The sequence below is a fragment of the Capsella rubella genome, unplaced genomic scaffold (genome assembly GCF_000375325.1).
Source record: "Capsella rubella cultivar Monte Gargano unplaced genomic scaffold, Caprub1_0 scaffold_1, whole genome shotgun sequence".
NCBI classification, from domain to species: Eukaryota; Viridiplantae; Streptophyta; class Magnoliopsida; order Brassicales; family Brassicaceae; genus Capsella; species Capsella rubella.
This window is the reverse complement of record NW_006238923.1, coordinates 1,476,065-1,501,674: the sequence shown is the minus strand read 5'-3', so window position 1 is coordinate 1,501,674 and position 25,610 is coordinate 1,476,065. Positions and strand designations below refer to the sequence as shown.

The 25,610-nt window shown below is 36.9% G+C and overlaps 7 protein-coding genes across 10 annotated transcripts; 5 read left to right on the top strand and 2 right to left on the bottom strand.

Moving 5' to 3' along the window:
- Window positions 1-3,991: 3,991 nt before the first annotated feature.
- On the top strand, window positions 3,992-7,083 carry LOC17899004 (zinc finger CCCH domain-containing protein 3). The gene is made up of 7 exons (XM_023777036.1): window positions 3,992-4,460; window positions 4,730-4,887; window positions 4,970-5,026; window positions 5,551-5,667; window positions 5,736-6,005; window positions 6,116-6,361; window positions 6,486-7,083. The coding sequence occupies exons 1-7, from the start codon at window positions 4,382-4,384 to the stop codon at window positions 6,786-6,788; spliced, it is 1,230 nt and encodes a 409-aa protein (XP_023632804.1). The 5' UTR covers window positions 3,992-4,381; the 3' UTR covers window positions 6,789-7,083.
- A 339-nt stretch (window positions 7,084-7,422) lies between these two features.
- Window positions 7,423-9,713, top strand: LOC17898882. The gene is made up of 5 exons (XM_006304865.2): window positions 7,423-7,755; window positions 7,946-8,018; window positions 8,527-8,591; window positions 8,984-9,093; window positions 9,178-9,713. The coding sequence occupies exons 1-5, from the start codon at window positions 7,639-7,641 to the stop codon at window positions 9,413-9,415; spliced, it is 603 nt and encodes a 200-aa protein (XP_006304927.1). The 5' UTR covers window positions 7,423-7,638; the 3' UTR covers window positions 9,416-9,713.
- A 28-nt stretch (window positions 9,714-9,741) lies between these two features.
- LOC17898938 (protein disulfide-isomerase like 2-2) lies at window positions 9,742-12,439 on the top strand. 2 transcript variants are annotated; one of them, XM_006306271.2, is made up of 10 exons: window positions 9,742-9,862; window positions 10,020-10,083; window positions 10,306-10,464; window positions 10,575-10,688; window positions 10,851-11,026; window positions 11,131-11,230; window positions 11,331-11,507; window positions 11,601-11,746; window positions 11,861-12,007; window positions 12,123-12,439. In XM_006306271.2, exons 1-10 carry the CDS (start codon window positions 9,831-9,833, stop codon window positions 12,307-12,309), a joined length of 1,302 nt encoding a protein of 433 aa, XP_006306333.1. In that variant the 5' UTR covers window positions 9,742-9,830; the 3' UTR covers window positions 12,310-12,439. The 2 variants fall into 2 exon arrangements, with proteins under 2 accessions (XP_006306333.1, XP_023644766.1); XM_023788998.1 differs by lacking the exon at window positions 9,742-9,862 and having other exon boundaries at window positions 9,928-10,083.
- A 46-nt stretch (window positions 12,440-12,485) lies between these two features.
- Window positions 12,486-15,168, bottom strand: LOC17900725 (putative BPI/LBP family protein At1g04970). The gene is made up of 6 exons (XM_006307244.2): window positions 14,687-15,168; window positions 14,102-14,241; window positions 13,633-13,984; window positions 13,224-13,472; window positions 12,977-13,102; window positions 12,486-12,868 (listed from the first exon to the last, which is right to left on the bottom strand). The coding sequence occupies exons 1-6, from the start codon at window positions 15,092-15,094 to the stop codon at window positions 12,635-12,637; spliced, it is 1,509 nt and encodes a 502-aa protein (XP_006307306.1). The 5' UTR covers window positions 15,095-15,168; the 3' UTR covers window positions 12,486-12,634.
- Window positions 15,169-15,408: 240 nt separating this feature from the next.
- On the top strand, window positions 15,409-18,525 carry LOC17899717. Of its 2 annotated transcripts, none has more exons than XM_023789367.1 (11): window positions 15,409-15,586; window positions 15,894-16,027; window positions 16,166-16,247; window positions 16,371-16,438; window positions 16,593-16,694; window positions 16,783-16,872; window positions 17,294-17,368; window positions 17,458-17,490; window positions 17,600-17,661; window positions 17,768-17,827; window positions 18,051-18,137. In XM_023789367.1, the coding sequence occupies exons 1-11, from the start codon at window positions 15,532-15,534 to the stop codon at window positions 18,064-18,066; spliced, it is 777 nt and encodes a 258-aa protein (XP_023645135.1). In that variant the 5' UTR covers window positions 15,409-15,531; the 3' UTR covers window positions 18,067-18,137. The 2 variants fall into 2 exon arrangements, with proteins under 2 accessions (XP_023645135.1, XP_023645134.1); XM_023789366.1 differs by having other exon boundaries at window positions 15,412-15,586; window positions 17,584-17,661; window positions 18,051-18,525.
- A 194-nt stretch (window positions 18,526-18,719) lies between these two features.
- Window positions 18,720-23,067, top strand: LOC17899583 (transcription initiation factor TFIID subunit 6). 2 transcript variants are annotated; one of them, XM_023789365.1, is made up of 13 exons: window positions 18,720-18,835; window positions 19,051-19,207; window positions 19,327-19,413; window positions 19,624-19,725; window positions 19,802-19,910; window positions 20,185-20,285; window positions 20,359-20,496; window positions 20,592-20,687; window positions 21,029-21,153; window positions 21,514-21,646; window positions 21,935-22,060; window positions 22,147-22,657; window positions 22,784-23,067. In XM_023789365.1, the coding sequence occupies exons 2-12, from the start codon at window positions 19,082-19,084 to the stop codon at window positions 22,645-22,647; spliced, it is 1,644 nt and encodes a 547-aa protein (XP_023645133.1). In that variant the 5' UTR covers window positions 18,720-18,835; window positions 19,051-19,081; the 3' UTR covers window positions 22,648-22,657; window positions 22,784-23,067. The 2 variants fall into 2 exon arrangements, with proteins under 2 accessions (XP_023645133.1, XP_006307177.1); XM_006307115.2 differs by having other exon boundaries at window positions 22,147-23,067.
- Window positions 23,068-23,194: 127 nt separating this feature from the next.
- Window positions 23,195-25,508, bottom strand: LOC17898043 (box C/D snoRNA protein 1). Its single transcript, XM_023789197.1, has 5 exons — window positions 25,215-25,508; window positions 24,845-25,046; window positions 24,426-24,494; window positions 24,216-24,348; window positions 23,195-24,113 (listed from the first exon to the last, which is right to left on the bottom strand). Exons 1-5 carry the CDS (start codon window positions 25,399-25,401, stop codon window positions 23,526-23,528), a joined length of 1,179 nt encoding a protein of 392 aa, XP_023644965.1. The 5' UTR covers window positions 25,402-25,508; the 3' UTR covers window positions 23,195-23,525.
- Between the last annotated feature and the right edge of the window lie 102 nt (window positions 25,509-25,610).

Sequence of the window (25,610 nt, the reverse complement as noted above, 5' to 3'; positions counted from 1 at the left end):
TTTAGTTTATATACTATATATATATATATATATATATATATATGATCCTATAAGGGGACACATTGTTGAAACAAAAAGAATCCAATACCAGTAGTAAATAATTTTTTTCTCAAGTTAAGCTGACAATAAAATACGGAAAATATCTAAAAAAGTATAATATCTAAAAGTTGTAACATGGTCTATTTTTTTTTTATGGTCTATCTATATTAGTTGTACATGCTACTACAATTTATCAAATCACAATAACGGTTGATGATATGATATGATAATTATAATAAATTAATCAGAGAACAAAAAAAAACCAAAAAAAACCTATATTGAAAGTTTCAAGGATTAGAAAAGTAAACAAAAAATAAAATAATTGTACTTCATAATTCGTTTGTTTTGTTTACAGGAAAGCACAATTGTTAAGGATTGAGAAGCTTAAACTTGTCATAATTGTGGAACGTTTGATCTTACGTCTTACCATACACGAACACGATCATGTATTATTCAGAGAAATCAGTCGCATTTTTTAACATATCGACTTTCACAATCGAACCTATACCAATTTTTTTCTGTGTGACAATTTTCACCAAATATATTAAAATATTTAATATAATTAAAAGTTTTTGATATATTATTACTGAGAAAGTCAATTATGGAATTAAATATAAATAATTGAACATTATTATTCGAGGAAAAAAGGAACCCCATAATATATATAGATTCCAAAAGAAAAAAAAAAAAGAAAAAAAAAAAGAGAGATGAGAGATTCCAAGGGACAAGAGAGTCTCCTCTCCTCTGCAAAGTGCGGCGAACGATCCACTAATCTGAGTCATGTGGCAGTCATCAACGCACTTTTTTTCTTATAATATGTATTAAGTTTTACGTTGAATTAGATTCATTACTACTCATTTTTCACATTTTGCTTTAATTTGCTAAACAACAGTTTCATAATATTGTTTATAAATGTAGTATAATTCACTGTCTATGTGTTTCTTCTTCGGTGCATACATAGGCTTATGATTTATGAATTATGATGATTCCTAAAGTATGATTCGCACCATTTTAAAACAGTATATCTATTTTAATTTGTACATAACAAAAAGAAACCGAAATAATGCGAAAGAAGCCATATGACGACAACACATTATTAGAAATCCACGTCTAATCTCTTTGTCTTCCACATAACAACAACACTCCCGCAACATAAAAGTTAACACTTTTCTTATAAGAAATAAAAAAATACAGATAATAATAATAAAAACTAGCTAAAGACAGTTTTTTCCCCCGATGGGTTACTGTGTCCTACACTGGTCTTTATTAGGATATATAATACTCTTTTTTCTTTGGTCGAGAATATATAATACTCTAATAAAACCAAAATGGCACCAAATCATTATTTCCTTTATGAAAAACCAAAAAAAAAAGGGTACATTCCAAGGAATATTCCCTTTGTGATTCTATAGAACTCTCAAGGATTTATTTGCGCCGCGAGCACTCCGCCACGTAGGAAATTAACCTTTTTATTTGCCGTCAAAGGACTTCCCCTAAAAAGAACGTACGGAAATAAAAGATCATAGCTTTGAGTTTTTGTTTCTATTTTTCCAAAAAAAAAAGATCAAATTATATTTTTGTAAATTTGGTTTTATAGCCGGCAAAAAAAAAAAAAAAAAAAATTTGGTTTTATTATGGCATTTATTTTTTCACACGAGAAATATAAATAGGATATTCTCGTAGTGCATTAAAATCGTTTGTTTTTGGTTAAATTAAAAGACTTGATCACTTGAATCGATCGTTAATTTTTTTCTTATTTGAGGGCACAGTATATAATATTTTAACAGAGATGAAGTGATCAATTTTGTAGAATTTATTGGGTATCTAAAAAATGTTTCTATCTGATGCAAAACAAGAAAATGTCTCTATCTGCATGGTTCGTGATTTCAACGCCTATATGCATGATTCGTGACTTCAATGCCTATGTCTATATGCATGGTTCGTGATTTTCAAAGACTATATATATATATATATAATCTGCATGGTTCGTGATACATTCTTTTTCTTCTTGGTTTCCATATTTCGATATATGAGAATGATACTGTATGTAGAAAAAAACACATGAAAACATTTGAGATGAGAGTCTTTAATCTCTGTAAGTCATATTTTTAAATAAAAAACGCATGATTCATGATTGATATACTGTTTTTAAAGTTATGATGATCCAAATTAAGCATATATATAATATACGTGATTGGCCTCGATACCAATTCGGCAATTCCCAATACCGAAGTTGCGTATCAAAATGCAAAAGAATGACCTTTGAATTAACAACAACACGAGAAGATTCTTCACGAGAGAGAGAGAGAGTGTGAGTACGCAGAACGCACATTTTCAATGGAAATTATGTGTGGGTGGGGGGAGGGACTTTGACATAAGATTCATCAATTATTGTCTGTGTTTCCATATGTGATAGAAAATTTCATATATCATTTATTTTTTTGTGTGTTTCCACATATAAAAAATACATGATCAAAGTCGTGACTTCTTATTCTCCTCTTTTGTTCCTGTCCCACGTTTCTAGACATATATATGGTTTATGTCTGGGATTTAGATAGTTCAATGAATCAGTTTTTGAAAACTTATCAACTACGTACTCCAATAACTACTGTTGAAAAACGAGACGACAATATTATATAGTTCACTTAACAAATTTTTATGGTGTTTGGATCATCAATCGTATACGCAACAAACATTTAAAAAAGAAAAAGGAAATATTCGAATATAAAGAATGATGATTTGCTATTGGAAAAGGTAAGAAGCATGGGCATCGTAAATGTTCAAATACATGTTTTAGGACATCATGCATGGATGACATAAAATGAAGAAGGAAAAAAGGTGGCAAATTGGGTTTAAGAGAAGCCCAATAATAGATAGGAACTAAGCCCAGTGAAAGTGGTCAAAATGGAAGAATTCAGAAAAACGCAAAGACCCAGTAGTATTTGATTCTTTGATACCCGCGTGTTTCCCAGTCCAAGGCCCATTTGTTAGGAGGAGAGAGCAGCAAGCAGACCAAAAAAGAGGGGAGAGAGGATGAATGATGCGGAAACTTGAAGTCATAGGAAACTCAAAATAAAATAAAATAAAATAAAAGAAATGAAAAGCCAAACCTTTTTGTGATAATTTTTTGTTTACGTTGTTGATTGAATGACGTGGATAAAGGTAGAAGACGGTCAAACCGGGTAAGAAAGAGAGAATAGAAGTGAGGAAAAAAGGAGCGAACAAGTGGTCGTCGACTTATATAAATAAAAGGGCTTATTAAAAACGTGGCGTAATACTGACGTCAATCAAACTCAACACAAACAGAAAAGGCTCTCTTTTATGAGTCTTACGGTGCTCCAGCCACCACCGAATCATAACCCTCCGCTTCTTCTCTCTGACACATTGATTTACTTCTTGCTTCTACCCCAGTCAAGACGTGTGGGCCCCCCCTTAAACCACTCTCTCCATTAAACTGCGAAGATTTCTTGTGCCAGAAGACTTACCTTTTTCTGACCCTTTTACCCCTATGGGAGCTTCTACTCTTCGTGTGTTTTTGTTATTTGAAGACACAGAGACATTTGTTCAAACAAAAAATTAAGAAGACACAGAGACATATGCAAGGTGCAAGCAGCTGCGAAGGCCCACCAAAAGTTAGGAACGATGGAATGGAACACTTCACTATTGAAAGATATATCATCATTCACCCACAGGAGGACACTACTAGGACAGAGCATGTAGGGTTACCATTGTCATTTCCAGTTCATGCAACCAAGGACTCTCTCACTTTACTTACTTACTTGGCACTCTTTATTTTACTATTTTTCTATTTTTTTTTCTTAATTTTTAACAACACAGTTAATTTTATTTTTCTTCCTTTCTTTTTTGCACACATTGAATGAAAAACACGCACAAGACATCGGAAGAGAGAGTGTGTCAAAAAACCAAAGATCCGAAAATTTTCCTCTCGAAAAATATCTCTCTCTCTCTCTCAAAGAGTCTGGGCAAAAAAGCAAAAAAAAAAAAGAAAAGAAAAAAGGAAATTTACTTACATTTAAGATATCATTTAACATTAAATCTCTCCATTGGATCTGTTCCAACGAGCAATCTCTCTTTGTGTAATTACAACTTAAAACAAAAAAAAATTGAAACTTTATTCTTTCTCTCTAGTCTCTACCTCTCTTCTTCTTCTTCTTCTTCTTCTTCTCTTTGTGTCATTTCTTACCCAGATAAACAAAAACAAGGATTGCAAAATTTGTTACTTTCGATGATCGTGTAACACTTGATCTTTTAATATTATTTTTTTTGCCCTTGTACTGTTTGTTGTTCTTGTTGATCATCGTGATCATCGTCTTCTTCTTACATGCGACCCATGTCTTCTGACGAAACTCAGCATCTTCAAAGCTCTCTTGTCTCTATTCCATCTTCCGACAATCTTCAAGGTTACTTCCTTCCCCTCTTCTTTCTGAGATCTATATCATCCGGTTTGTTTCTTTCTTTTTTTCCGTAATGTGTTTGATGATCATCGTTTATAACTCTCATTGTGAGTTGCAGCAATTTTTGAATCAATTTGATATCTTTTTTTTTTTGTGTTTCGTTTACGTTTCTGTTTGCTTTTTAATAAGTTTTGGATATTTATCAAAAATCATGTGATGTTTATTTTGTGTGTGTGTGTGTGTGTGGGGTTGTTGGTATGATGATGACTTCGTAGATGCCTTTACGAAGCTGAAAGTAAATGACAACGACGTGGCGGAATCAAAGCCGTACCCTGATCGTCCCGGTGAAAGAGATTGCCAATTCTATTTAAGAACTGGTCTCTGTGGCTATGGTAGCAGTTGCCGTTACAATCATCCTACCAATCTTCCGCAGGTGAGAGGAACTCTCCTATTTTTGCTGATTCTTAAAGTTGCAATTTGCTTCATGGCTTACTGCTTTTAAACATCTTTATTAGGGTGTTGCTTATTACAAGGAGGAGCTCCCTGAGAGAATTGGACAGCCGGATTGCGAGGTGCACTCTCTCTTGGATATTTCTCTCATCCTCTCAAAATTCTTGGTTATTTCATAATTGTTGTTGTTTGGATCGTTGGATGAGTGCATATATGTTCTGCCTGCGTGATGCATTCAAGTTTTCTACTTAAAAGCTTCTTGTCCGTTTTAGAAAAAAGTTAGAGAACTTATTCTAGATTATTACTTAACTTAAGAGGTAACAAGAATCTAAATTGATCTGCAGAACATATTCCTCTTGTCTGGTTTTAGTCTTTCCTTGATTTGAAAGGTAGACAATACACTGAATTCTTTAATTTCCTTAAAGATGTTGTTCCCCAAACATTTTTTCTATTCTATATGTTTTCCAAACAACTTTCTCTGATACTTCACTTAAGAGGTAACAAGAATCTACATTGAACTGCAGAACATAGTCCTCATGTCTAGTTTGATTAGTCTCTCCTTGGTTTGAAAGATACACTGAATTGTTTACTTTCCTTGAAGATGTTTTCCAAACAAGTTTCTCTTCTGTACCCAATTTCGTTGCAGTATTTTCTCAAGACAGGAGCTTGTAAGTACGGCTCAACTTGTAAATATCATCACCCAAAGGACAGGAACGGTGCAGAACCTGTATTGTTCAATGTTATTGGTCTACCTATGCGTAAGGTAATTACACCGCAGCTCATATACTTTTTTTATCGAATGTGGAAGAATAATTTGAGTTTCTTCTCCAGGGTGCGAAGCCATGTCCATATTACCTGCGAACGGGAACTTGCAGATTTGGAGTTGCTTGCAAGTTCCACCATCCTCATCTTGATAATGGACATTCTACTGCATATGAAATGCCTAGCTTTCCTTCTACAGGTTTACAGTATGCTAGTGGATTAACAATGATGTCTACATATGGAACTTTGCCTCGCCAGCAAGTTCCTCAGTCCTATGTTCCAATCATGATACCACCCTCTCAAGGCCTTCTACCTCCCCAAGGCTGGGGCACTTACATGGTAAGTCTGAACAGAAGCTACTGATTCTGCTTGTAGCAAATTTGACTTCAGTTCAGAGATCTGTTCTTTACTATTGATATCACATGTTATGAGTTTTTGTTATGTTGCAGGCTGCATCTAACCCCATGTATAATGTGAAGAACCAACATTATTACTCTGGTTCTAGCGCATCCGTGCCCGTGGCTGTGCAATTGAACCCTGGCTTGCCTGAAAGTTGTGATCAACCAGAATGTCGGTTCTTTATGAACACGGGGACATGTAAATATGGAGACGATTGCAAATACAATCATCCTAGAGTAAGGATGTCACCACCACTACCAAGTCTTATAAACCCTTTTGTTCTTCCAGCGAGACCTGTAAGTCTTAACTGAAAGAAGAGCTTTTGGTTACAAAAAGATGTGGTATCTTACTGATCATATGTACAAATATTACAAGATTTTGAACATCTAATGAGCCAGTGTTCTGGTTTTTGCTATCCAGGGACAACCAGCTTGTGGTAACTTCAGGTCCTATGGATTCTGCAAGTTTGGACCAAATTGCAAATTCGACCACCCGATGCTGCCATATCCCGGCTTGAGCATGCCTTCGTCTCTGGCTACTCCGTATGCTTCACCTGTCTCAACCCATGAAAGGATCTCAAGCCGCTCTGATTCAAAGTCTCTTTCGAATGGTAAACCTGATGTGAAGAAGCAAAGCTCGGAGACTGACAAACCGGACTATGATTCTGAACAATTGGATAACTCAGAAGTACATGATTTGTCTGAGAATTCGTCATCAACATGAGCATGATTCATGATCACAACATTGATCATCAGCGATATTGCTAAATCACCCCCACTCAGGACCTCAGTGATCTCTCTCTCTGTGGCCTTTTTGTTAATTTAATTTTCTTGAAGAGGAAGGGAGGTGAAAAGTATCTTTTTATTTTGGCTTATTTTTCTTTGGAGATGGTCATGGTGATGTTACAATTTTATCGTCTGTTTTGGACTCTGTTAATAAATTTTACATCTCAGGAAAAATAGACTCTGTGACACTGACAACAAACTCTTTATGAATGATAATTGAAAGTTTGAAACTATCCGTAAAGAGAAACATACATACGATTGTTTAACAACTTTTTAAACCACCAATTTTATGGTTTGCTTTTTTTAGAAAGACGCCTGCAGTTAGGAAAGAATTTTACAAGTTTGAATGCACCAGTTAAGCCTATTTTATGGTTTGGTTTATAATCAGTTTATGCTGTTTATATGTTTAAAGGAATAAAAAAGGAAAAAAAAAAAGAAAGAAAAAAAGGAATAAAAAAGGTTCCAATTTTTTCATTTTTTATTTTATTTTATTGATTACTCAAATTTCAATTGAACAACATTCCTCCAAGTAAAAAGAGTTGAAAACTGAACCCTACCAAAAAAAAAAAAAAGAGTTGAAAACTGAAAAGGGTTGTTTTAAGGCTTATTTGTCGGAGAAAAATCTGGGGGGTAAAGCTTCGTCCTTTGCGTGACGAGAATCTCCCCGTTTGGGTTTTGTCCCCGACGATTTGGGTACACAAAACCCATATATCTCAATCTGCTCCGCCGAATCGGCTCACTCCAAGTTTTTGTTTTTATTTTTAAGCCGCATCATCAGGGACGGAATCATGAATCAGCTGAGAGGCCGAGGGACATCGATTCTGGGTTCCGCAGTTGTGCCTCAGCTGAAGAAAAAAGCCTTAAATTCATTGGTCGCTGTCCAGGATTCGTATCTCTCCACCAAGGTGAACCATTCGTTCCCTTTCTCTGTTCTCTATGCGTCTTTTTTCCCTCTTTTGGTGGAAAGTTTCCAATTTTTATATCGAGTTTTGAAGAATTGGGATTTGGAAATGTTTTATTCATCAGAGTTTTCCGTTAAAAATGTCTATGTATCATCTTTTTTAAAAAATAAATGGAGTTCATTTAATCTCTTAGGACTTGTTCGAGAGGCACAGGGTCGTGTTTACAGTTGGGACTTCCATTGCATCTGTTGCTACGGCTTGGATTGGTCAGTTTTGATATCTGCTTATTACTTTATTATCAAATTCTCTTGCATTGTATAGCTTTGATGCAATCACTTATCCTTGCTGCATATTTTGATTAAGTGAATTAAATAGCTTTCAACGGTGAACAATGACTTAGTGACGTGACTCAGATTTTGGATGTTGACACTTTTTAGCTTCAATTCATGAATTGTGTTTGATGATCGGGCTAAATTTAGCTCTCACGGCTGATCTCTAGGGGTGACACATATTCTGCGATAGAATGTGATATCTTTGTGGCCTTTTCTCATATCGGACTATAGAATAATTTAGCTGTTCAGATCTCTACCTAAGTTTATAGGTCTTTTGTTATTCTGCTGGTATGTAAAACAGGTTAGAAACTGAAGTTCTTGTCTGTGCTACTACTGATTACTGAGCGTTACAAAAGTCTCTCATTGATCTTTGTTTCTGTTTATACTGAGTCAAATTTGTTTTATCACCGAGTTGCTAACCAATGGATGAATGATTGTGCAGGTTACTCATTACGCCATTACAATGAAACTAGAATCAATCAGCGACTGGAATCGATTGAGAATGCGGTTAGTGTCCTTCACGTGACAAAATATTTCTCGCTGTTAATAGTTGTTTGCCAAAAATGTTTGCACATATACATATGGCAGTATTATATATATAGTTGCTTTGGAATTCGCTGCTTGCATATTTGGAATTAGCTGCTTGTCTGTGGAAACTCTTGCAAATTACTTGGTGCTTCCTATTATAGTGTATATTGATCGTCTTATCATGAAATTACAATGTCATTGTCTGAATTTTCAAACCTGGTTTATAAGTCTTTCCGCTAATAATTTTTGGTTACAAATACTATGGGGTCTCCTACTATTTTACCCTTTTCAACATTCAGTGGTGTGTTTTTGTACCTTTATTATCCTAAGTCTATCACTTGAAAAGTTTGTTTTTTTTTTTCTCATGGCAGATGAAAAACACACAAGATTTGGAACGAGGAGAACTGAAGAAGCTCGTTGATCCAGTTGGTTCCAGGTTCACAACAACAATTGCCACTGCTGGAACCACTTTGGTCCTCGGGTTTGTTTCCGCCAAGACTGTTAGGTTGACAAGTTAGATGCTGCTTCAGGTTTTTCATTGATATTTTCCGTCTGGGGTTTTCAGGTATGGCTTGGGTTGGCGAGGCGGGATATGGTATGCTAATAGGAAGTTTAGAAGGGAGCAAATGAGATTGGCCGGGCAATTAAAGCCGAGAGAATGGAAGTTGTTAGGGAGAATGAAACCACGAGCTTGGCCAACGACAAAGTTCCTCAGACGACCATTCCCAAGACAGAACAAAACAACAGAAAATGCTTTGAAGGCGCCAGAAAATGCTTCCAAGGCACCAGAAAGTGCAGGTTGAAAAATCAAAATAACCGACAATAGCGAAAACAATGTATCAATTGTTTGTTCAGGATACCAAAGGGGAGTAAGCAAATCTAAAACATTAGTTGCTCGGAACAACGAACGACTATTCTTTATCCTCCGGAGATTCTTAACGTTAATATAAGCACACATGGGTTTTGACTTGAAGCCAAAGGCTCTTCTGTTTTTTTTGTTCCTTGTAGTGAGGAAATTGAATTACTGTATCTATATATATTTTTTTTGTTATTGTGGCAAAAACTAAAAATCAAATAGATTTGTGTTACAGAGTGATCCAATAGGGGACTATGAAATGTGATTCAGCTATTCTGTGTAAGATGATTCCTCTGTTTATACGAACAGGATACAAAAACAGGGGACACAAAAACAGAGGTTAAGAGACAGAGGAGAGTGTGATGACGTGTAACAATATCATTGGTTCATACACGTAAGTCCACGTAGACAATTTTATAAGTTCTCCTATGACTTAAAGAAGAGTCGCTTTCTTTTTATTTTCGGAGAAAGAAAGAAAGAGAGATGTACAAATCAACAGCATTAACGTTATTCACAATTTGGTCTCTATTGTTTGTCTTTTTCGATCTCAGCAATGCTCTCTATGGATCTTCTTCGCCAGTGGTTCAACTCACTCCTTCTAACTTCAAGTCTAAGGTATAGCTGTGATTTATATGATTTCGTTTTGCAGTGTTAGATTTCCTTGTTACGTCTGAATTTGTTTTACTGTTGGATCCCTTGAAAAGTCTATTGTGGTTAGGGATGAGATAGTTGATTTTATTCGTTGTAGAATGTTTGTTTTTTTTTGTTGTTGTTGTTCTTTCCGAGAGCATGTATTGATGATTTTCGTTTAATATTCTCCTTGGAAATGGTTGGCAGGTTCTTAACTCGAATGGTGTCGTTTTGGTAGAGTTCTTTGCGCCATGGTGTGGTCATTGTAAATCTCTAACACCAACTTGGGAGAAAGTTGCTAATACCTTGAAAGGTATTGCTACTGTGGCAGCCATTGATGCTGACGCCCATAAGTCTGTCTCTCAGGTTTGTCTTTATTTTTTGTAATGCCTTTTTTTTTTTTATCCCTATGTGATTGCCGATGGTTAGCTATTATCTTTGTATCTTTGTGATGAAAAAAATGTTCTCTCCCTCAGGATTATGGTGTGAGGGGTTTTCCAACCATTAAAGTATTTGTTCCCGGGAAGCCTCCTATTGACTACCAAGGAGCAAGGGATGCTAAATCCATTGCTCAATTTGCTATCAAGCAGGTTTGCCGCATATTCTTGCTGATTCTTGATTACATGGTGTTGTAGCTATTGAATAAATGAAATAACGGATAGTAAGAAAGAACATTACATGTTCGTGAAAAATCATCTTAGGTGGCTCTGCACTGATATCATTCTCAACCAAGCTTTTGTACCTACATTCAGATAAAGGCCCTGTTAAAGGATCGTTTGGATGGCAAAACAACTGGCACCAAAAATGGAGGAGGATCCAATCAGAAGAAATCTGAGCCTAGTGTCTCTGTGGAACTTAACTCTAGCAATTTTGATGAGTTGGTTATTGAAAGCAAAGAACTTTGGATTGTGGAGTTTTTTGCACCTTGGTAAGTAGTAGTAGCATATTTGACTATTGAGCTGTTCACGCCATTAACCTTCTTTCCGATATATGAAACTGAAAACCAGTTTTTTCTTCTAATTATCCCTCAAGGTGTGGACACTGCAAAAAGCTAGCTCCTGAGTGGAAAAAGGCTGCAAACAAGTTGAAGGGGAAGGTCAAACTAGGTCATGTCAATTGTGATGCTGAGCAGGTACTCACTATAACTCATTAGCCATTTCCTCTTAAGTAAGACTCTGCCTCACTATAACGCTTGTACCTGCTGAGACCTGACAAGGTTTTATATAATGCAGTCGATAAAGAGCAGATTCAAAGTACAAGGATATCCTACTATCTTGGTCTTTGCTGCAGACAAAAGCAGCCCAGTACCTTATGAGGGTGCTAGATCTGCATCAGCCATAGAATCTTTTGCTCTGGAACAGCTAGAATCCAATGTTGGACCTGTTGAAGTAACTGAACTAACTGGGCCGGTACTGTTCGCATCTGTGACTGTTCACTAACATTGTTTTCTATTTGTCTCCAACTTAGCCATTGACACTCCTTGTTCTGTTCTGATTGAATAGGATGTCATGGAAGAGAAGTGTGGTCCTGCTGCTATTTGCTTTGTTTCTTTCTTACCTGACATTCTGGACTCAAAAGCTGAAGGAAGGAACAAGTATCTAGAGATGTTATTATCAGTTGCAGAGAAGTTTAAGAAGGATCCTTACAGGTGAGTTTAGAACACATATCCTCTCTTTTTGTTATTATCATCATATTCCAGCTGTCAGTTACTCTGTTGTTGGAGAAAGTACACAAATGTTCGAAATTTTTATTGTGTTTGCAGCTTTGTGTGGGTGGCTGCTGGGAAGCAACCTGGTTTTGAGAAGCGTGTTGGTGTTGGAGGATATGGTTATCCAGCAATGGTAGCCTTAAACGCAAAGAAAGGAGCATATGCTCCACTTAAAAGTGGTTTCGAGGTTAAACACCTCAAGTAAGTGTACTTTTTGTCTTTCCTCACTACCCTATATAACAAAACCAATGGTCCATGCATATTATTTTTTTGGTAGCAAGCTCAAAACGGGTCTTCTTCTTATGTTGTTTATCAGAGATTTCGTAAAGGAAACTGCGAGAGGAGGAAAAGGGAATTTGCCTATTGATGGAACATTGGAGATAGTGAAGACAGAAGCTTGGGATGGTAAAGACGGAGAGCTAGTTGATGCAGATGAATTCTCACTTGAAGAACTCATGGGAAATGATGACGCTGCCTCCACCGAGTCCAAGGATGACTTGTGAACTTCTCTTTTGCATCATTGGTGCAGTTTTAGTTTTAAAAAAGTCTGTTAAAATGTACCACTCAAGGCCAATGAATCAATTCAAATAGTTGAAACAGAGTATATAGACTTTGTGAATCGTTCAGCTTTGATATGATCTGAACAATTAATTACCATAGCCGATTTTTTACACCATAGTAATTACAAGGATTATTTTATTTTATACAGAAGTAGAGCATACACAGTTTAGTCAACATGAAATACAAAAGTACAGTAGTATACAAAGCTTTCTTTGCTACTGGTCTGAATACCATACCAGTAGCAACACTATAACCGCTAATTGTAAACTACAACCACTTTGTTTCCAAAGGCATGGATCCTGGTAGACTCAAACGTGACTTAGGCAGTTGGGATGAATCCAAGTAGGCGACATCGCTGCAAATTGTGATTTCAGAGCTTGAGCAGATAATTACCGCATTCTCAAGTGTGAATCCATGGATTATGGGCAAAGGGAATCCCTTTTCTAGATGGTCATTCGCATATGGCACAAAAACTGTTTGTATAACAGTCCACACTATTGGCTAGAAGATCGGAAAAAGATAAACAAACACATGCAAATGTTAAGAATGAATGAAATCTTTCTGAGTCAAACAGATGAGTGCTTTAAACACTTGACATGATGGTTTTACCTGAAGAAGATGCAGGTGGAGATTTCCAATGTTGCTCCATTTCAAAGTCATGGAGAAATCTTGTAAACTTACGGTGCCTCCAAGGTTATTACCCATGACTCTGAGAGCACCAGATCCCCGGATCACCTGCAGAAAAGGAAACAGTGGATCATCTACTGGTCGACTAAGATATATAGTTCACTGCAAAATTGTTTATAGTAGGTATCTAGAACAAAAAATATGCAACATGTGTAATTGGAGGACTCACCAAGGAGATGGATGCTACTGGTATTACTTGGTTTGCTTCGAGAACATTGATTACTAGGTCTGCATTAACATTAGCTCCAACATATTGCTCTGATATCCTTACAAGTGGAGGTGAAGACAAACTGATGTTGAGATTCATATCGTGGTTAGGGTACTTCTTGTATAGTTGTGGAATGATGAACCTCCATCTAGCGGTGTTTAAAAGAGACTGCTCTGGTATTTTATCCACAATCCATTGCATAAATTCTGCCTGAATAAGGCAAGAGTAAACATCCTCATATTAGTAACAACAGTGGAAGATAGTAATATTGTTTCAGATGTATTCAAAACATACGGGGCAGATTTATCAAGAGCATTCTTTCTCTGTTTACTATATTATACCCAAGAAACCAAAAGACTTAGGAACTTACATTGTAGTACAAAGCTGCAGCAGAGTTAAAGACAGCTTCATCCACTGAAATTCCGAGCATTTGAGAGTTTCCAGGGCAGATAACTGAAGATAGAGACTTTCTAAAGAAGGACTTTAAGACTTGATTTGTTTCCCTTTTGTTGAACAAGCCATCAATCTCAAAAGTGATGGACGAATCTTTATATATAGGATCACTGGTGAATGTGACATTAAGTGCAGCTTTATCATCCACTGGGATTTCCTTTGGAAGGCTTTGTAGGAATGAATCAAGGTCTGACACTCCTTCAGTTAGTTTCTTGGAAATCGTACTTTCCACACTTGACCCAATTTGGTCTTTAAAGGCATTAACCATCCTGAATTTGCAGAGAAGAAATCAAGTTCAAATGAAAACCAACCAACAGCCATAGAAACCACCTGTCTTGCATTATGGGGGAGTGGATCTATTATCAATAAGCAAATAATTTTCATACCCCTGATAAAACCATGATGCTCCTCCTTCCAACTCAATGGTAATGTCTTTCACATGGCACCCACATTCCGAAAGAGAAATTTTCAAGCCTCCCTCATCACTTTTCAAGCCTAGAGACAACCCAATTTCCATGCCTTCAACCTTACCGAGAAGGCGAGAATCAGCACTCAGCAAATTCCCTTTGTAAAACAGATATAAAAATGAGCAGAGCAACAAACTAACTAAAACAAGAATGGTACACAGAGCACGACTGCTCCGATTCCCATGAAAACAATCATGAAACATAAGGACAAAACAGAACAGAATTTGTGATTCGCAGGAAAAGCTTGTCTTTCGATTGTTTCCCAAGTCACATGTAAAGGTAAGTAAGTGAAAGTGAATTGATTAGGAGACAAATTAAATCTTAAGTCTCCTATATGGGTGAAGTACCAAGGATACCGCACAACCGATTCAAAACAAACACAACCCACAAAAGTTAACCAAAATCTGCAATAAAAACTAGGACTTGACCTTGCACGTGCTTCAATTTGAACACTTTCTGATCATATGAACTAAAGAATACATATCGGCAAGTCATAATAATTACCTGAACAGATGCGATCCCCTGATCAGAGATCTCAATAGGAGGAAGCCAAGTACTGTAAGTATAATGCCAATTCATACTCAAATTACAAGTCGTCCCCGAAGCGACGATGACAACACCTGTATCGCCAAGCTTAACATAAGACGACGCAACATCAAGCTCGTATATCGTAAGATTCGAGACGACAACATCAATTCCTCCAAGGAACGGGATTCGCATAGATTTCTCGATCCTGGGAACCTGCAGAGGTATAATCGACGCGATTGCTTTGTTAACTAGAAGGTTTTTGACGAAATCGAGTCCGTTTTGAGACACCAGAACCGATGTGAACGAATCACTCGTCTGCGAATGTGTAGGCAATAAGAGGAAACTTGGTAATAGAAGAAAGAGAAAGCATCGTCCCACATCCATGCCGGAAATTCCCAATTTTCTTTTTTTGGAATTGCACAATTTTTTTAATCTATTCAATGAAGAAGAACAGCTGAACACACAAGAAGGTGAGTAGTGTCAAGCAAGTTGCGTAATGAAAAAAAAAAAAAAAAAAAAAAAAAGTTGCGTAATGGTTTGGATTAATTACGAGATGTCTTTTTTTTTTTTTTTTTAAATAACCTTATTAGTCATTCGATTTGCATTGCCTCATTGGGAGTAATTAGATTGAAATAGGAAGTTTTTGGGCGAAAACATAAACTTTTAACATATTTATCTTTCTGGTCAATTAAAGCGAAAGCTGAGGTCTAAAGGGCAAAAGGTTGTCGTAACTCGTCTCTTATGGTGGCTTTGCGTCACGGAACAGAGAATTGAATCAGACAAGAGAAGGCCGCCCATCTTTGTAGCTTTAACCGGAATTCATGGCGGTGCAAGCCGGTGTTCAGACCTCTAAGGTCCTTATCCTCCTCGGCGCAGGTCTCTTTCTCACTTTGATGTTTGCTAGTCATGAATTCGATTGTTACGATTCGTATTGCTTTGACTCTGTATAATCTATGGAATTTTTTCTAGAGTTTAGAAAGATTTAGGTTGGAACTTATCTTAAGTTCTGTCAATTTGGTGCATCACTATGCAAAAAATGGTTCAGAACTTCTAATTTGTTATTGAACTTTCTAATTATTTTGGTTTACAGCTTCAATTATTACAACTGATTAGTTATTCTAGCTTGAAATTTTTACTCTTAAGGATTCATGTAACTGATACTTGGTTGTGTTTTCATGTCAAGGTGTATCTGGTTCGATCGTATTGAGACATGGGAGGCTGTCTGATCTTATAGCCCAACTTCAAGACTTACTCAAAGGAGCTGAAGGAGTTGAAAGCACTCCATTTAAGTATGACGGTGCACTCCTAGCTGCTCAGGTTTTGCCACTTAACTTTTCTCATTAGTCGAACATATACAATCCACATAGGAAAGATTTCATGTGTTTCTTGCAATCACTAGGTCAATGCTAGACCCTCTTCTTAGTGACATAATTTTTGTTTTTTCTTGATAACCAGATTCGACAGCTTGCAAACGAGATTAAGGAGCTTACTATGACCAATCCAGTTACCATCTTTAATGGAGATTCAAACTCTAATGGTAATGTACAAGTCCTAGGTTTTACGTATATGTTTATGTAGAACTTTTGATAATCTAGGAAATATTTGAATTATGTTTATTTTTTATGGGAAACAGGAATAATCTTTGCTATTGCTAATGTAGGCTATGCATCTTACCTGGTTCCAGCAGCTGCTGTTGGAGCTATGGGGTACTGCTACATGTGGTGGAAGGTGCTTATCTCTTGAAATGATGTCTATTTTTTCTATGTTCCATGTTTCCTTTGTTATAGTTTTGTAACATGTAGCTTATCGATGCACTATGGTTCCTTATATCATTGACTTTTGATGTTTACCCAAATCTTACTCCCTTCTTTCTACATTACAGGGCTGGTCATTCTCTGATGCAATGTTTGTGACAAAGAAAAATATGGCTGATGCGGTTGCCTCTGTTTCGAAACAACTAGATGATTTGTCAGACACATTAGCGGTGAACAAAAATTCTTTTTTGAAGCATTCCTCTGTTATATATTTTATTTTCTTGTGGTTTTTGACTCAATGCATTTTGATTTACGTAGTCAACTAAGAAACACCTTTCTAAGAAGCTAGCGACTTTGGATTGGAAGGTGGAAGAGCAGAACGAGGCATCTAAGATGATCTTAAGTGATGTAAGAAAACCCTTTTTATTTCTCCGTTTCTTGTATTGATGCCTTAATTTTTCCTAGACTTCAGGTTATGAAAATTATACTACATTCGTCTGAGAGATCTTTCCCACGTGATGGCAGACATAATATACATCTTATAAGGACTTGAAGTACATTTAGATTGTAGAGTATTTATATATTAGCATCCGATCTCGTTGGTTCTGAAGCTTTTTTTTTCCACATGAACAATAGATTCCTGGGTGGGTTTTGCTATACTTTTTAAAGGGTTTGTAGCTCAATTTTATATATACTATGGGTTCATGTAGTTTAACTCTGGTTGTGCAGTAGTTTCTTTCAACTTGATTCTTATTTCTGTATACCATTGCCTGTATTTGATATTCATTTTAATGCTAATGTGTTCACATGGAATCTTGCTTCAATGCAGGTAACTGAGATGAAATCAAGTATATCACAAATTGGTTTTGATTTTAAACAACTTAATGAAATGATTTCTGGAATAGTAAGTCTCTTCTTTCCCCTCTAATATGCATATTTTGGACAAGACTCAATGTATTTTGAAGGGACTAAATACCTTTTTTACTTTCTTAGGAAGGGAAGATTGAAAGTCTTGAAAGCAAACAAGTAAGTTGTCTACAACCATTTAACCAGTTCACGCTATCAATTTTCTTAAAACTAATTTATCTCAAACATTTATTTTTTGCTAAACTTTTTTAGGACGTGACCCTCTCAGGACTATGGCATCTATGTCAAATTGCAGGCGTTAAAGAAAGCACAAGCACTAAAGTCTTTCAGGTGAGTGTTGCCTTACAAATGAAGAGGAACCTTGTCTTACTTATTTTTTCACGTAATGATAGGCCTGATTGAAAAAAACATATTGTTTATGGCTTCTTGTGTTTAGGATGTTGGTGCAAGATTACCCATCGATGGAAAACCATCAACTACTAATAATCCTCTCTCGGTAACAATGCTACAATACCTTTATCACATCATCTAAACTTGCATTTATGTTCTACTGATGGTTGAAAAAATTAAGCAAGATCATTTGTCTTGAATTTACATATATTGAAAGAAAGTCCTCATTCCAGTATCATGAAAGCTGGAAGTACATGTTGTAGCTGCTATTAGTTTATCTCATGTTGTTGGTTTGGCTTTCTAAAACTTAAAAGCTATGGAAACTATAGGGTCTGCGGTTTCTGACGGACGGCAAGGATGCAGCCAACGTAATACAGAAGCCGAAAGAAATAGCAGTGATGGCGGAACCGGTGGGGGAAAAAACAAAAGCCGTACCTGCGGCAAGACCAAGAGTTCATAGAGCGTTTCCGGGTGGGATATCTTGGGCAAGAGATGTTCCAGGACTATCCTAATTATTATTATTTTGGTTGATATACAAAGAATTTGCTTTTATACTTCTCCCAGGTTCTGATACTACTGGTTAGTACTGGGAGTGGCAATTATTTATTTTTATGTACAAAAGAAGAAAAGAAAAATTCCAGCAAGTAAAGTAACACATGTGATGGCATCCACCAACATTGTATTTTGCCCTAATTAATTTTTGTCTCCTCTTTGATGTTTGTAAAGAAAGAGTGCGAATAACGCTTTCACGTTCTGTTTGTGGAATGAAAAATAAAATTGATGGATGGACCATGGATTCGTCTCGACCTTTGTTTTTCTATATTTCTTTTGGTCTTCTTCAATGGTCTCAACTTTTGTTTTCTTGAATAATAAGCATTCGTATTTTTTATTATTTGGCAGAGATAGAAAACATTCGTCCTTAATGGGCTGCTAACAAGGCCCAAATTTGATAAGAGCTGGTCCAAAGTTAAATTGATCCCGAACTTATCTAACCGGGTGAATTGCACACAAATTAGAGGAGGCTTGACGGAACTTGGCATCGGTTAATCGGAGCTTCTTTCCTCTCAAGTGGTCTCGATCTCGGACGTTCAGAGCAAATTCTTCTCTGCTTCATGTAAATTTTCCAACTTATTTCTTTGGTCAAATTTGGGTAATGGGGAAAATTTATCGCAGCTTCCGGAGTGGTATTGCAGTAGCTAGCATATGTGTGTTTCTGGCTGTTGTTTAATTGCGATTCATAGTGTATGCCCAGGCGTTTCAATTGGGAGACTTTGTGTGCTCAAAATCATCATTGTTGATGTTTCTTCTGTGTCCTTTTTATTGCCACAGTGCTTAATCAGTCTGGGTAAGAGAAGAGAAGATGAGCATTGTACCTAAGGAAACGGTTGAGGTTATAGCTCAAAGTATTGGGATTACCAACTTGTTACCTGAGGCTGCTCTTATGCTTGCTCCTGATGTTGAGTATCGTGTTCGAGAGATCATGCAGGTCACCTTTTTTTCTTTCCGATTTCTTTTTTTTTTCTTCTTAAATCATGTCCTTATGTTTTTATGGTGAGTTTTTTTTTGGGTAATAGCATATTCATGTTTTTTTGGGTGTCGTCTCAGGAAGCTATCAAATGCATGCGTCACTCAAAGAGAACGACTTTAACAGCTTCGGATGTTGATGGTGCTCTCAACTTAAGGAACGTTGAGGTACCTTACTAGACACCAATTCCCTTATCTAGAGTTTTGCTAGTGGATTATCAGTAAACCATATTTCTGGTTTCTGGTTTCTGGTTTTGAGGTTTGGCTTTACTGGTGGATATGAATAGCCCCATCTGTTAAACATTGCTTTCACATGTTTCACAATAGCAGTTAACTGAATTCTAAGGCATCTATTGAGAATGATCATGTTTATTGCAGCCGATATATGGCTTTGCCTCAGGAGCACCATTTCGTTTCAGAAAAGCTATTGGCCATCGGGATTTGTTCTACACTGATGACAGAGAAGTAGATTTCAAAGAGGTAAGATATTTGGCATATTTTCTTTGTTTCAGCTAAAGCTCTTTGTTTCGTTTTTCAAGAAATTTCATGGTTTTAGGTGATTGAAGCCCCACTACCAAAAGCTCCCCTTGATACTGAAATTGTTTGTCACTGGCTTGCTATTGAAGGAGTGCAACCAGCTATACCAGAAAATGCTCCCTTAGAAGGTTTGTCTCTCAATCTTATGTCTCGGTTAGAGTTCTGAAGTCATTTACTGAATTTTTCAACATGGAACAAAGATTAGTCTGTACAGTGATATTTCAGAATTCATAGGTGAACTAGCCTCTTTCTATGTTTGATGTTAATGAGGGATCAAAATAAATATATTCAGATCCATCTGTATTAATGTTTTGCTCATCATCATGAGCAAGAAAATTTTGAAGAAATGCCTTGTTCTTTCCTGTGTTGAATATATTTTTCACTTGTTTGTGCTGTCTCTAGTCATTAGAGCACCTGCAGAAAACAGAATCCATGAACAAAAAGACGGGCCTCTGATTGACATTAGGCTACCAGTGAAGCACGTACTATCTAGGGAACTTCAGGTATGATGTAGACTAAATACCACAGGATACTATCGTACATGCATAAGACTTATCTGTTATATTCTCTTAACAGTTATACTTCCAAAAGATTGCTGAACTTGCAATGAGCAAGTCAAATCCTGCTCTGTTTAAAGAAGCATTAGTAAGCTTGGCCTCAGACTCAGGACTTCACCCTCTAGTTCCATATTTTACAAATTTCATTGCTGATGAGGTAAACATTATGTACCAAAGAGCAATTCGTATAAAGAATGAAGACCCATGATTAGCTTTTACAGATTACAGTTTTAATTTTCTCCACTGGTGCAGGTTTCACGTGGTTTAAATGACTTCCAACTCTTGTTTAATCTAATGCACACTGTTAGAAGTCTTCTTCAGAATCCTCACATACATATAGAGCCTTATGTAAGTTTTCTCTCGACTATTTTTTGCCACTATCTAGGAAACATTGTTAGCTCCATTTTCTTTAGGCTTTTAATTTGGCTTCTTCAAGTTTTAATTTAATATTCCATACTATGGATATAAGGTGTTTAGTGGTAGTGTTTGTCTGTGTTATGCAAGTTCAAGTGTGGAAGTACTCTCCTCTGCCTTAAATGAATAATAAATTATGCTTTTGATCTGTACTGAGATTACTTAAGCCAGCCTTGGGATAATGTCTATGTAGTTTAGCCTTGGGATAGTGAGTTGGCTGTTTGAGCGTTGTTTCATAACCATGAAGCTGAGTGGACTTTTTCTTTTGGTGTCAGCTCCACCAATTGATGCCATCTGTTGTAACATGCCTTGTATCAAAAAAGCTTGGAAATAGATTTTCTGACAACCATTGGGAGCTCAGAGATTTTACGGCAAATCTGGTTGCCCTGATATGTAAAAGGTTTATTCTTTCCCTTCATGTGATGAACTCTGTGTTTGCTTTTCGTTTATTGTGGGGATCTGAACATAATTGCTTACTGGAACTAATAATGAAACTTTATACTGAAATTGTATGCAATACCCTGAGATGGTCTGCTTAAATTATTTTAGATGATCTCTTTGCTATTGACATCTGCTTTTTCTTTCTGCTCGAGCGGAAAAACAAATGGGTAAGTCTGAATTAACAACAATAAGTAATAACTTGCTATAGTCTTCTCCTTTACGTAGAAGGGTTAGCCATTTTCTTGTACTTTTATATCACATATCTCACCGTAATATTCTTTAACATCTGAAACCCTGTGGTCTGAATGAAATCTTCCAGGTATGGAGCTGTTTATATTACTCTCCAGTCTCGTCTTACAAAAACTTTAGTCAATGCACTTTTGGACTCAAAAAAGGCTTTGACTCAGCACTATGGTGCAATTCAAGGATTAGCAGCTTTGGGGCACAATGTTGTAAGTCATTCCTTGACCTTTCAGAATGTTTGTGCATGCTAATATTAGATATCACGCAGAGATAATGTTATCTATCACATCCTTCTATATAGGGTCTTTACAGGAATCCTATATACAATTTGATCCCGCCACACCTTGTTCCCGACTTGCATCTCATATTATTGAGAAAGTAGACTTTTATAGTCTTAAATAGCTCTTCCATGAATCAGATAATCCTGCTATCAAAAACTTCAGCACAGCTATCCTGCATTGTTAGCTTTCCTCATTTGAATGTTATTTCTTGTGTAGGTACGCCTTCTTCTTGTATCAAACCTTGAACCATATCTACGTCTCCTTGAACCGGAACTAGATGCTGAGAAGCAAAAGAATCAGACAAAGAGCTACGAAGCGTGGCGTGTATATGGAGCTTTGCTGGTTAGTCATGAAATCCTTGCATAATTTCATCGTTATGGAATTATCAGTGGCATTCTTTGACGGACCTGTGCCATTTTGCTTTTCAGCGTGCTGCAGGCTTGTGTATACATGATCGCCTTAAAATCTTCCCACCTTTACCATCTCCATCACCAAGTTTCCTTGATAAGGGAAAGGGAAAGATAATCAATATTGAGCCCCAGAAGCGGAAGCTGAGTGTAGACTCTTCAAAAAACCAATCACCCAGGAAAATATTGATAACTATGGATGGTCCAGATGGTGTACAATCACAAGATCACACTGGCTCAGCTCCAATGCAAGTAGATAATCCAGTGGAAAATGAGAATCCCCCACAAAACTCTGTTCAACCATCCTCATCAGAACAAACTTCTGATGCTAACGAATCTGAAAGCAGAAATGGAAAAGTGAAAGAAAGCGGCAGGGATCGGGCTATTACTATGAGAGCAATCCTTGATCAGATATGGAAAGATGATCTTGACTCCGGGCGGCTCTTGGTGAAACTACACGAACTCTATGGTGATAGGATTCTTCCCTTTATCCCTTCTACAGAGATGTCCGTATTCCTCTAACCAATAAGAGGTACATGTGCTGTTTGCCTCATCGATATAAATCTCATGGTTCTGGGTGTGAATGCGTTTAGCATGTTGTGAAATCAAAAGACCCGAAGGATCCTCAACTCATTCAGATCCGTGTCAATGTCCACAGGCCAACTCTTTAGTGCTTCTTTACAAGCTTGAGGGATATCGAAGTCCTAAGCCTGCAGGGTGGATTGAGTTGAATTGAAAAGTTGCAAATCGAGTAAATGTCGACGGCTTCAATGTATATATTTAGAGTTTTAATGATTACTTAGTCGATGTATTTGTTTCCTCAAATATAGTTTAACAGGTATGATTATGATCTAGATTACAAATTTTTATATTTCTGTTTGCGTGTATGCTCTCTTTCTTATTGCTCGGTATACAATATCCGTTCGTATAATATTTACTTACATCTTGTTGATCCTCCTCCTGGTTCGTTACTAAAGAACTTTTTAAGTAGAAACTTTGGTATACGTTGACTATGAAAACAGTCTGATACACGACAAGATATGTTTATGATGATATACGTATAAGAGGATAAGACTGAACAACAGTTTGGGATCTCTTCATTTCAGTAATCTTGTATTTAAACATTCAATTTTGCTACACACCCAAAACAGCCAAGTAATCTAGAAACTACATAAACATTGAAAGCCCAAAGTAAAAACTAATGAGCATCGATTCCAAACTTATGAGCATTGATTCTGCAATCGAATGGATTGGCTATTGCATTCCAGTAGAAGCTTTGGATGACACCGAGAATAGCTAATGTACTTGAAAACGGTAGCTACAGGCGTGAACATAATCCAGGGCGGCCAGATTTCACCGGAAGTAATTTCTTTTTGCCGGTACAGAGCAACTGACAATCATCATTCTATGATTTCCCCTTCTTCTAGTCCATCAATGTTGAAATCAGTAGCTAAAGTTTGGAGATTGCAATTATCATCTGAATCCAATCCCTTTGCAAATTCACATTCAAAGTTGAAATAATCACCTGGGTTCATTTCCGCAAAAAGATCCGAGTATGTGTCTATTAACTCTTGCTCAAACTCAAGCTCCATGTTACCAGCATCCCCTTGTTCTGTGGGATCAACCTGAGGATGCGGATTGTCGGAGACCCCTCCCGCAGCCTTGCTTTCCTCCGAGGCTTGCTGACAGGGGTTATAGTTCATTTGTTTCAGAAGATCAAGAACCTTTGGCTCAAAGGAGTCAATGTCGTCTTCTTCTATTTCTTCTTCTCGGAAGGTTATACCATTTGTGCTTCCATGACCATCATATAAGGAATCAACAGGATTAGGTGTCGTGTTTGTATGGTAGAAGTCTTTGATAACTTCAAAGTCATAGCTCTGTGAAGGTAGATATACATGGATCACTGGGTACTCTAATATAACTATTTTGGCAAGCTGTTGCCTCAAGGGAGCTTTGATGTTCAGCTCCTTGAAAGGAGCCTTTGCACCCTGTGACCAAGGGAAAAAAGATTAATATTTTGTTAGCCATGGCATAATATATAATAATATGAACCAACAAAGATGGGAATGATAGTGGGAATAAGACCAAACCTTTGGGTATTGGCGTATAAAAAGTTTGAGAGAGTCAAGATCCACATCACAGAAAGGCTTGAGCTTGTGAATCCACGGTCCAGGCTTGAGATGATTCTCTATCACCGAGCATAGATTTGTATCTTCACCAACTCTGGGATGGAATTTGTATAAGTATCAACATGACAGACCAATAAACAAACATGATTTTCAGTCCAAGAGAATACTAACCCGTGGTCAACAAGAATCACATCCGTAGAGTGAAACCGCCACTCAATTGTCCACGAGATGCATCTCCTCCTACGGCAAAAATCCATCAACAGCAAAGGACTGGTTAGGAAGTAAGGCTATAGAATCAATTTAGTTAAGGCAAAGAAGATCAAGATCAATTACAATGACTATTCTAAAGCTAAATCATTGACCATCAAACGAAAACAAAAAAAAAAACTGCAGAGAAAAATTAAGCTTTGACAAACTCATACAAACAGATTAACCCCCAAACTTGGAAAACCATAAGTCCTTGATCCTAACCATACACTAGAAGGGATATTAGCACGGCTGAGAGTACCACAAAATAATACACAAAAACCCTGAATTTTGATATAACATATATGTAATCATGGAGCTCAAGCTTAGAATAAAAGGATTACTTATTATCGTATCGACTCTGATTCTTTTCGCTCTTCAACATTCCACTAGGGGCAAACCATAGCTTTGTTCGGCGGCTAGCAGCAGCAGTTCGAAGACTCCGAAGATGATAGGGTAACTTATAAAAAGGGTATGTGCATAACTTATTTCTCATTCTCTGAGCAGCCTCCGCCACTCTTTTTGTTTCTTCAAGCATATTGTAGTCTAACACAGAAAACATATATTAAAACAAAATTCATCAATTAAACAAGAAAGTAACGTCTACCAAAACGAATTGTCAAAGCATAATCCATGGAAACATGTATACAGCAGATCATAATAGGACTTTAAAGATCGATTTTTCACGAAATTCAAACTCAAGTTCAACTGTACCAGAAAGAAGGAGATTATCGTCGAATTGTGAGAGGGGGACGAAGTCGGTGAGCTTCCTTTTTCCGGTACAACCTGTTCGCTGCTTGTGGGCTTTCACACAAGAGAGGCCACACGATCGAATCGAACATCCGGGACACTTGTACTTCCAAGGATTTAGCTTGCACTCGTCGCAGACCGAACTTCCCATCTTGGTCCGGATCAATGTTGTCCTCGTCGAGGCTCTTTGGTGGTGGGCGAGCTCAGGGTTTATGTGAACTACGGGTGTCAAAATTAGGGTTTTTAAAAAGAGTAATTTTGGAGGTAAATAAATAACAATAATATGTGAGAGGAGATATATATATTTTCAACTTTACAATTAAGTCCACCTACTTATAGTTTCTTTGAAACATATCTCAT

Coding starts and splice junctions, on each gene's coding strand:
- LOC17899004 (XM_023777036.1), top strand. CDS start 4,382: ATGCGACCCATGTCTTCTGACGAAACTCAGCATCTTCAAAGCTCTCTT. Junction 5,027..5,550: donor TTGGACAGCCGGATTGCGAG/GTGCACTCTCTC, acceptor ATTTCGTTGCAG/TATTTTCTCAAGACAGGAGC. Junction 6,006..6,115: donor AAGGCTGGGGCACTTACATG/GTAAGTCTGAAC, acceptor GTTATGTTGCAG/GCTGCATCTAACCCCATGTA.
- LOC17898882 (XM_006304865.2), top strand. CDS start 7,639: ATGAATCAGCTGAGAGGCCGAGGGACATCGATTCTGGGTTCCGCAGTT. Junction 8,019..8,526: donor TGTTGCTACGGCTTGGATTG/GTCAGTTTTGAT, acceptor ATGATTGTGCAG/GTTACTCATTACGCCATTAC. Junction 8,592..8,983: donor TGGAATCGATTGAGAATGCG/GTTAGTGTCCTT, acceptor TTCTCATGGCAG/ATGAAAAACACACAAGATTT.
- LOC17898938 (XM_023788998.1), top strand. CDS start 9,952: ATGTACAAATCAACAGCATTAACGTTATTCACAATTTGGTCTCTATTG. Junction 10,465..10,574: donor CCCATAAGTCTGTCTCTCAG/GTTTGTCTTTAT, acceptor TCTCTCCCTCAG/GATTATGGTGTGAGGGGTTT. Junction 12,008..12,122: donor TTCGAGGTTAAACACCTCAA/GTAAGTGTACTT, acceptor GTTGTTTATCAG/AGATTTCGTAAAGGAAACTG.
- LOC17900725 (XM_006307244.2), bottom strand. CDS start 15,094: ATGGATGTGGGACGATGCTTTCTCTTTCTTCTATTACCAAGTTTCCTC. Junction 14,242..14,686: donor AGGGGATCGCATCTGTTCAG/GTAATTATTATG, acceptor CTTCTCGGTAAG/GTTGAAGGCATGGAAATTGG. Junction 13,985..14,101: donor GCATCATGGTTTTATCAGGG/GTATGAAAATTA, acceptor CTGCAAATTCAG/GATGGTTAATGCCTTTAAAG.
- LOC17899717 (XM_023789366.1), top strand. CDS start 15,532: ATGGCGGTGCAAGCCGGTGTTCAGACCTCTAAGGTCCTTATCCTCCTC. Junction 16,439..16,592: donor ACTGCTACATGTGGTGGAAG/GTGCTTATCTCT, acceptor TCTACATTACAG/GGCTGGTCATTCTCTGATGC. Junction 17,491..17,583: donor AAAGTCTTGAAAGCAAACAA/GTAAGTTGTCTA, acceptor AAACTTTTTTAG/GACGTGACCCTCTCAGGACT.
- LOC17899583 (XM_023789365.1), top strand. CDS start 19,082: ATGAGCATTGTACCTAAGGAAACGGTTGAGGTTATAGCTCAAAGTATT. Junction 19,208..19,326: donor GTGTTCGAGAGATCATGCAG/GTCACCTTTTTT, acceptor GTGTCGTCTCAG/GAAGCTATCAAATGCATGCG. Junction 20,497..20,591: donor CAAATTTCATTGCTGATGAG/GTAAACATTATG, acceptor CCACTGGTGCAG/GTTTCACGTGGTTTAAATGA.
- LOC17898043 (XM_023789197.1), bottom strand. CDS start 25,401: ATGGGAAGTTCGGTCTGCGACGAGTGCAAGCTAAATCCTTGGAAGTAC. Junction 25,047..25,214: donor CGATAATCTCCTTCTTTCTG/GTACAGTTGAAC, acceptor TTTCTGTGTTAG/ACTACAATATGCTTGAAGAA. Junction 24,114..24,215: donor TTATACGCCAATACCCAAAG/GTTTGGTCTTAT, acceptor CCTTGGTCACAG/GGTGCAAAGGCTCCTTTCAA.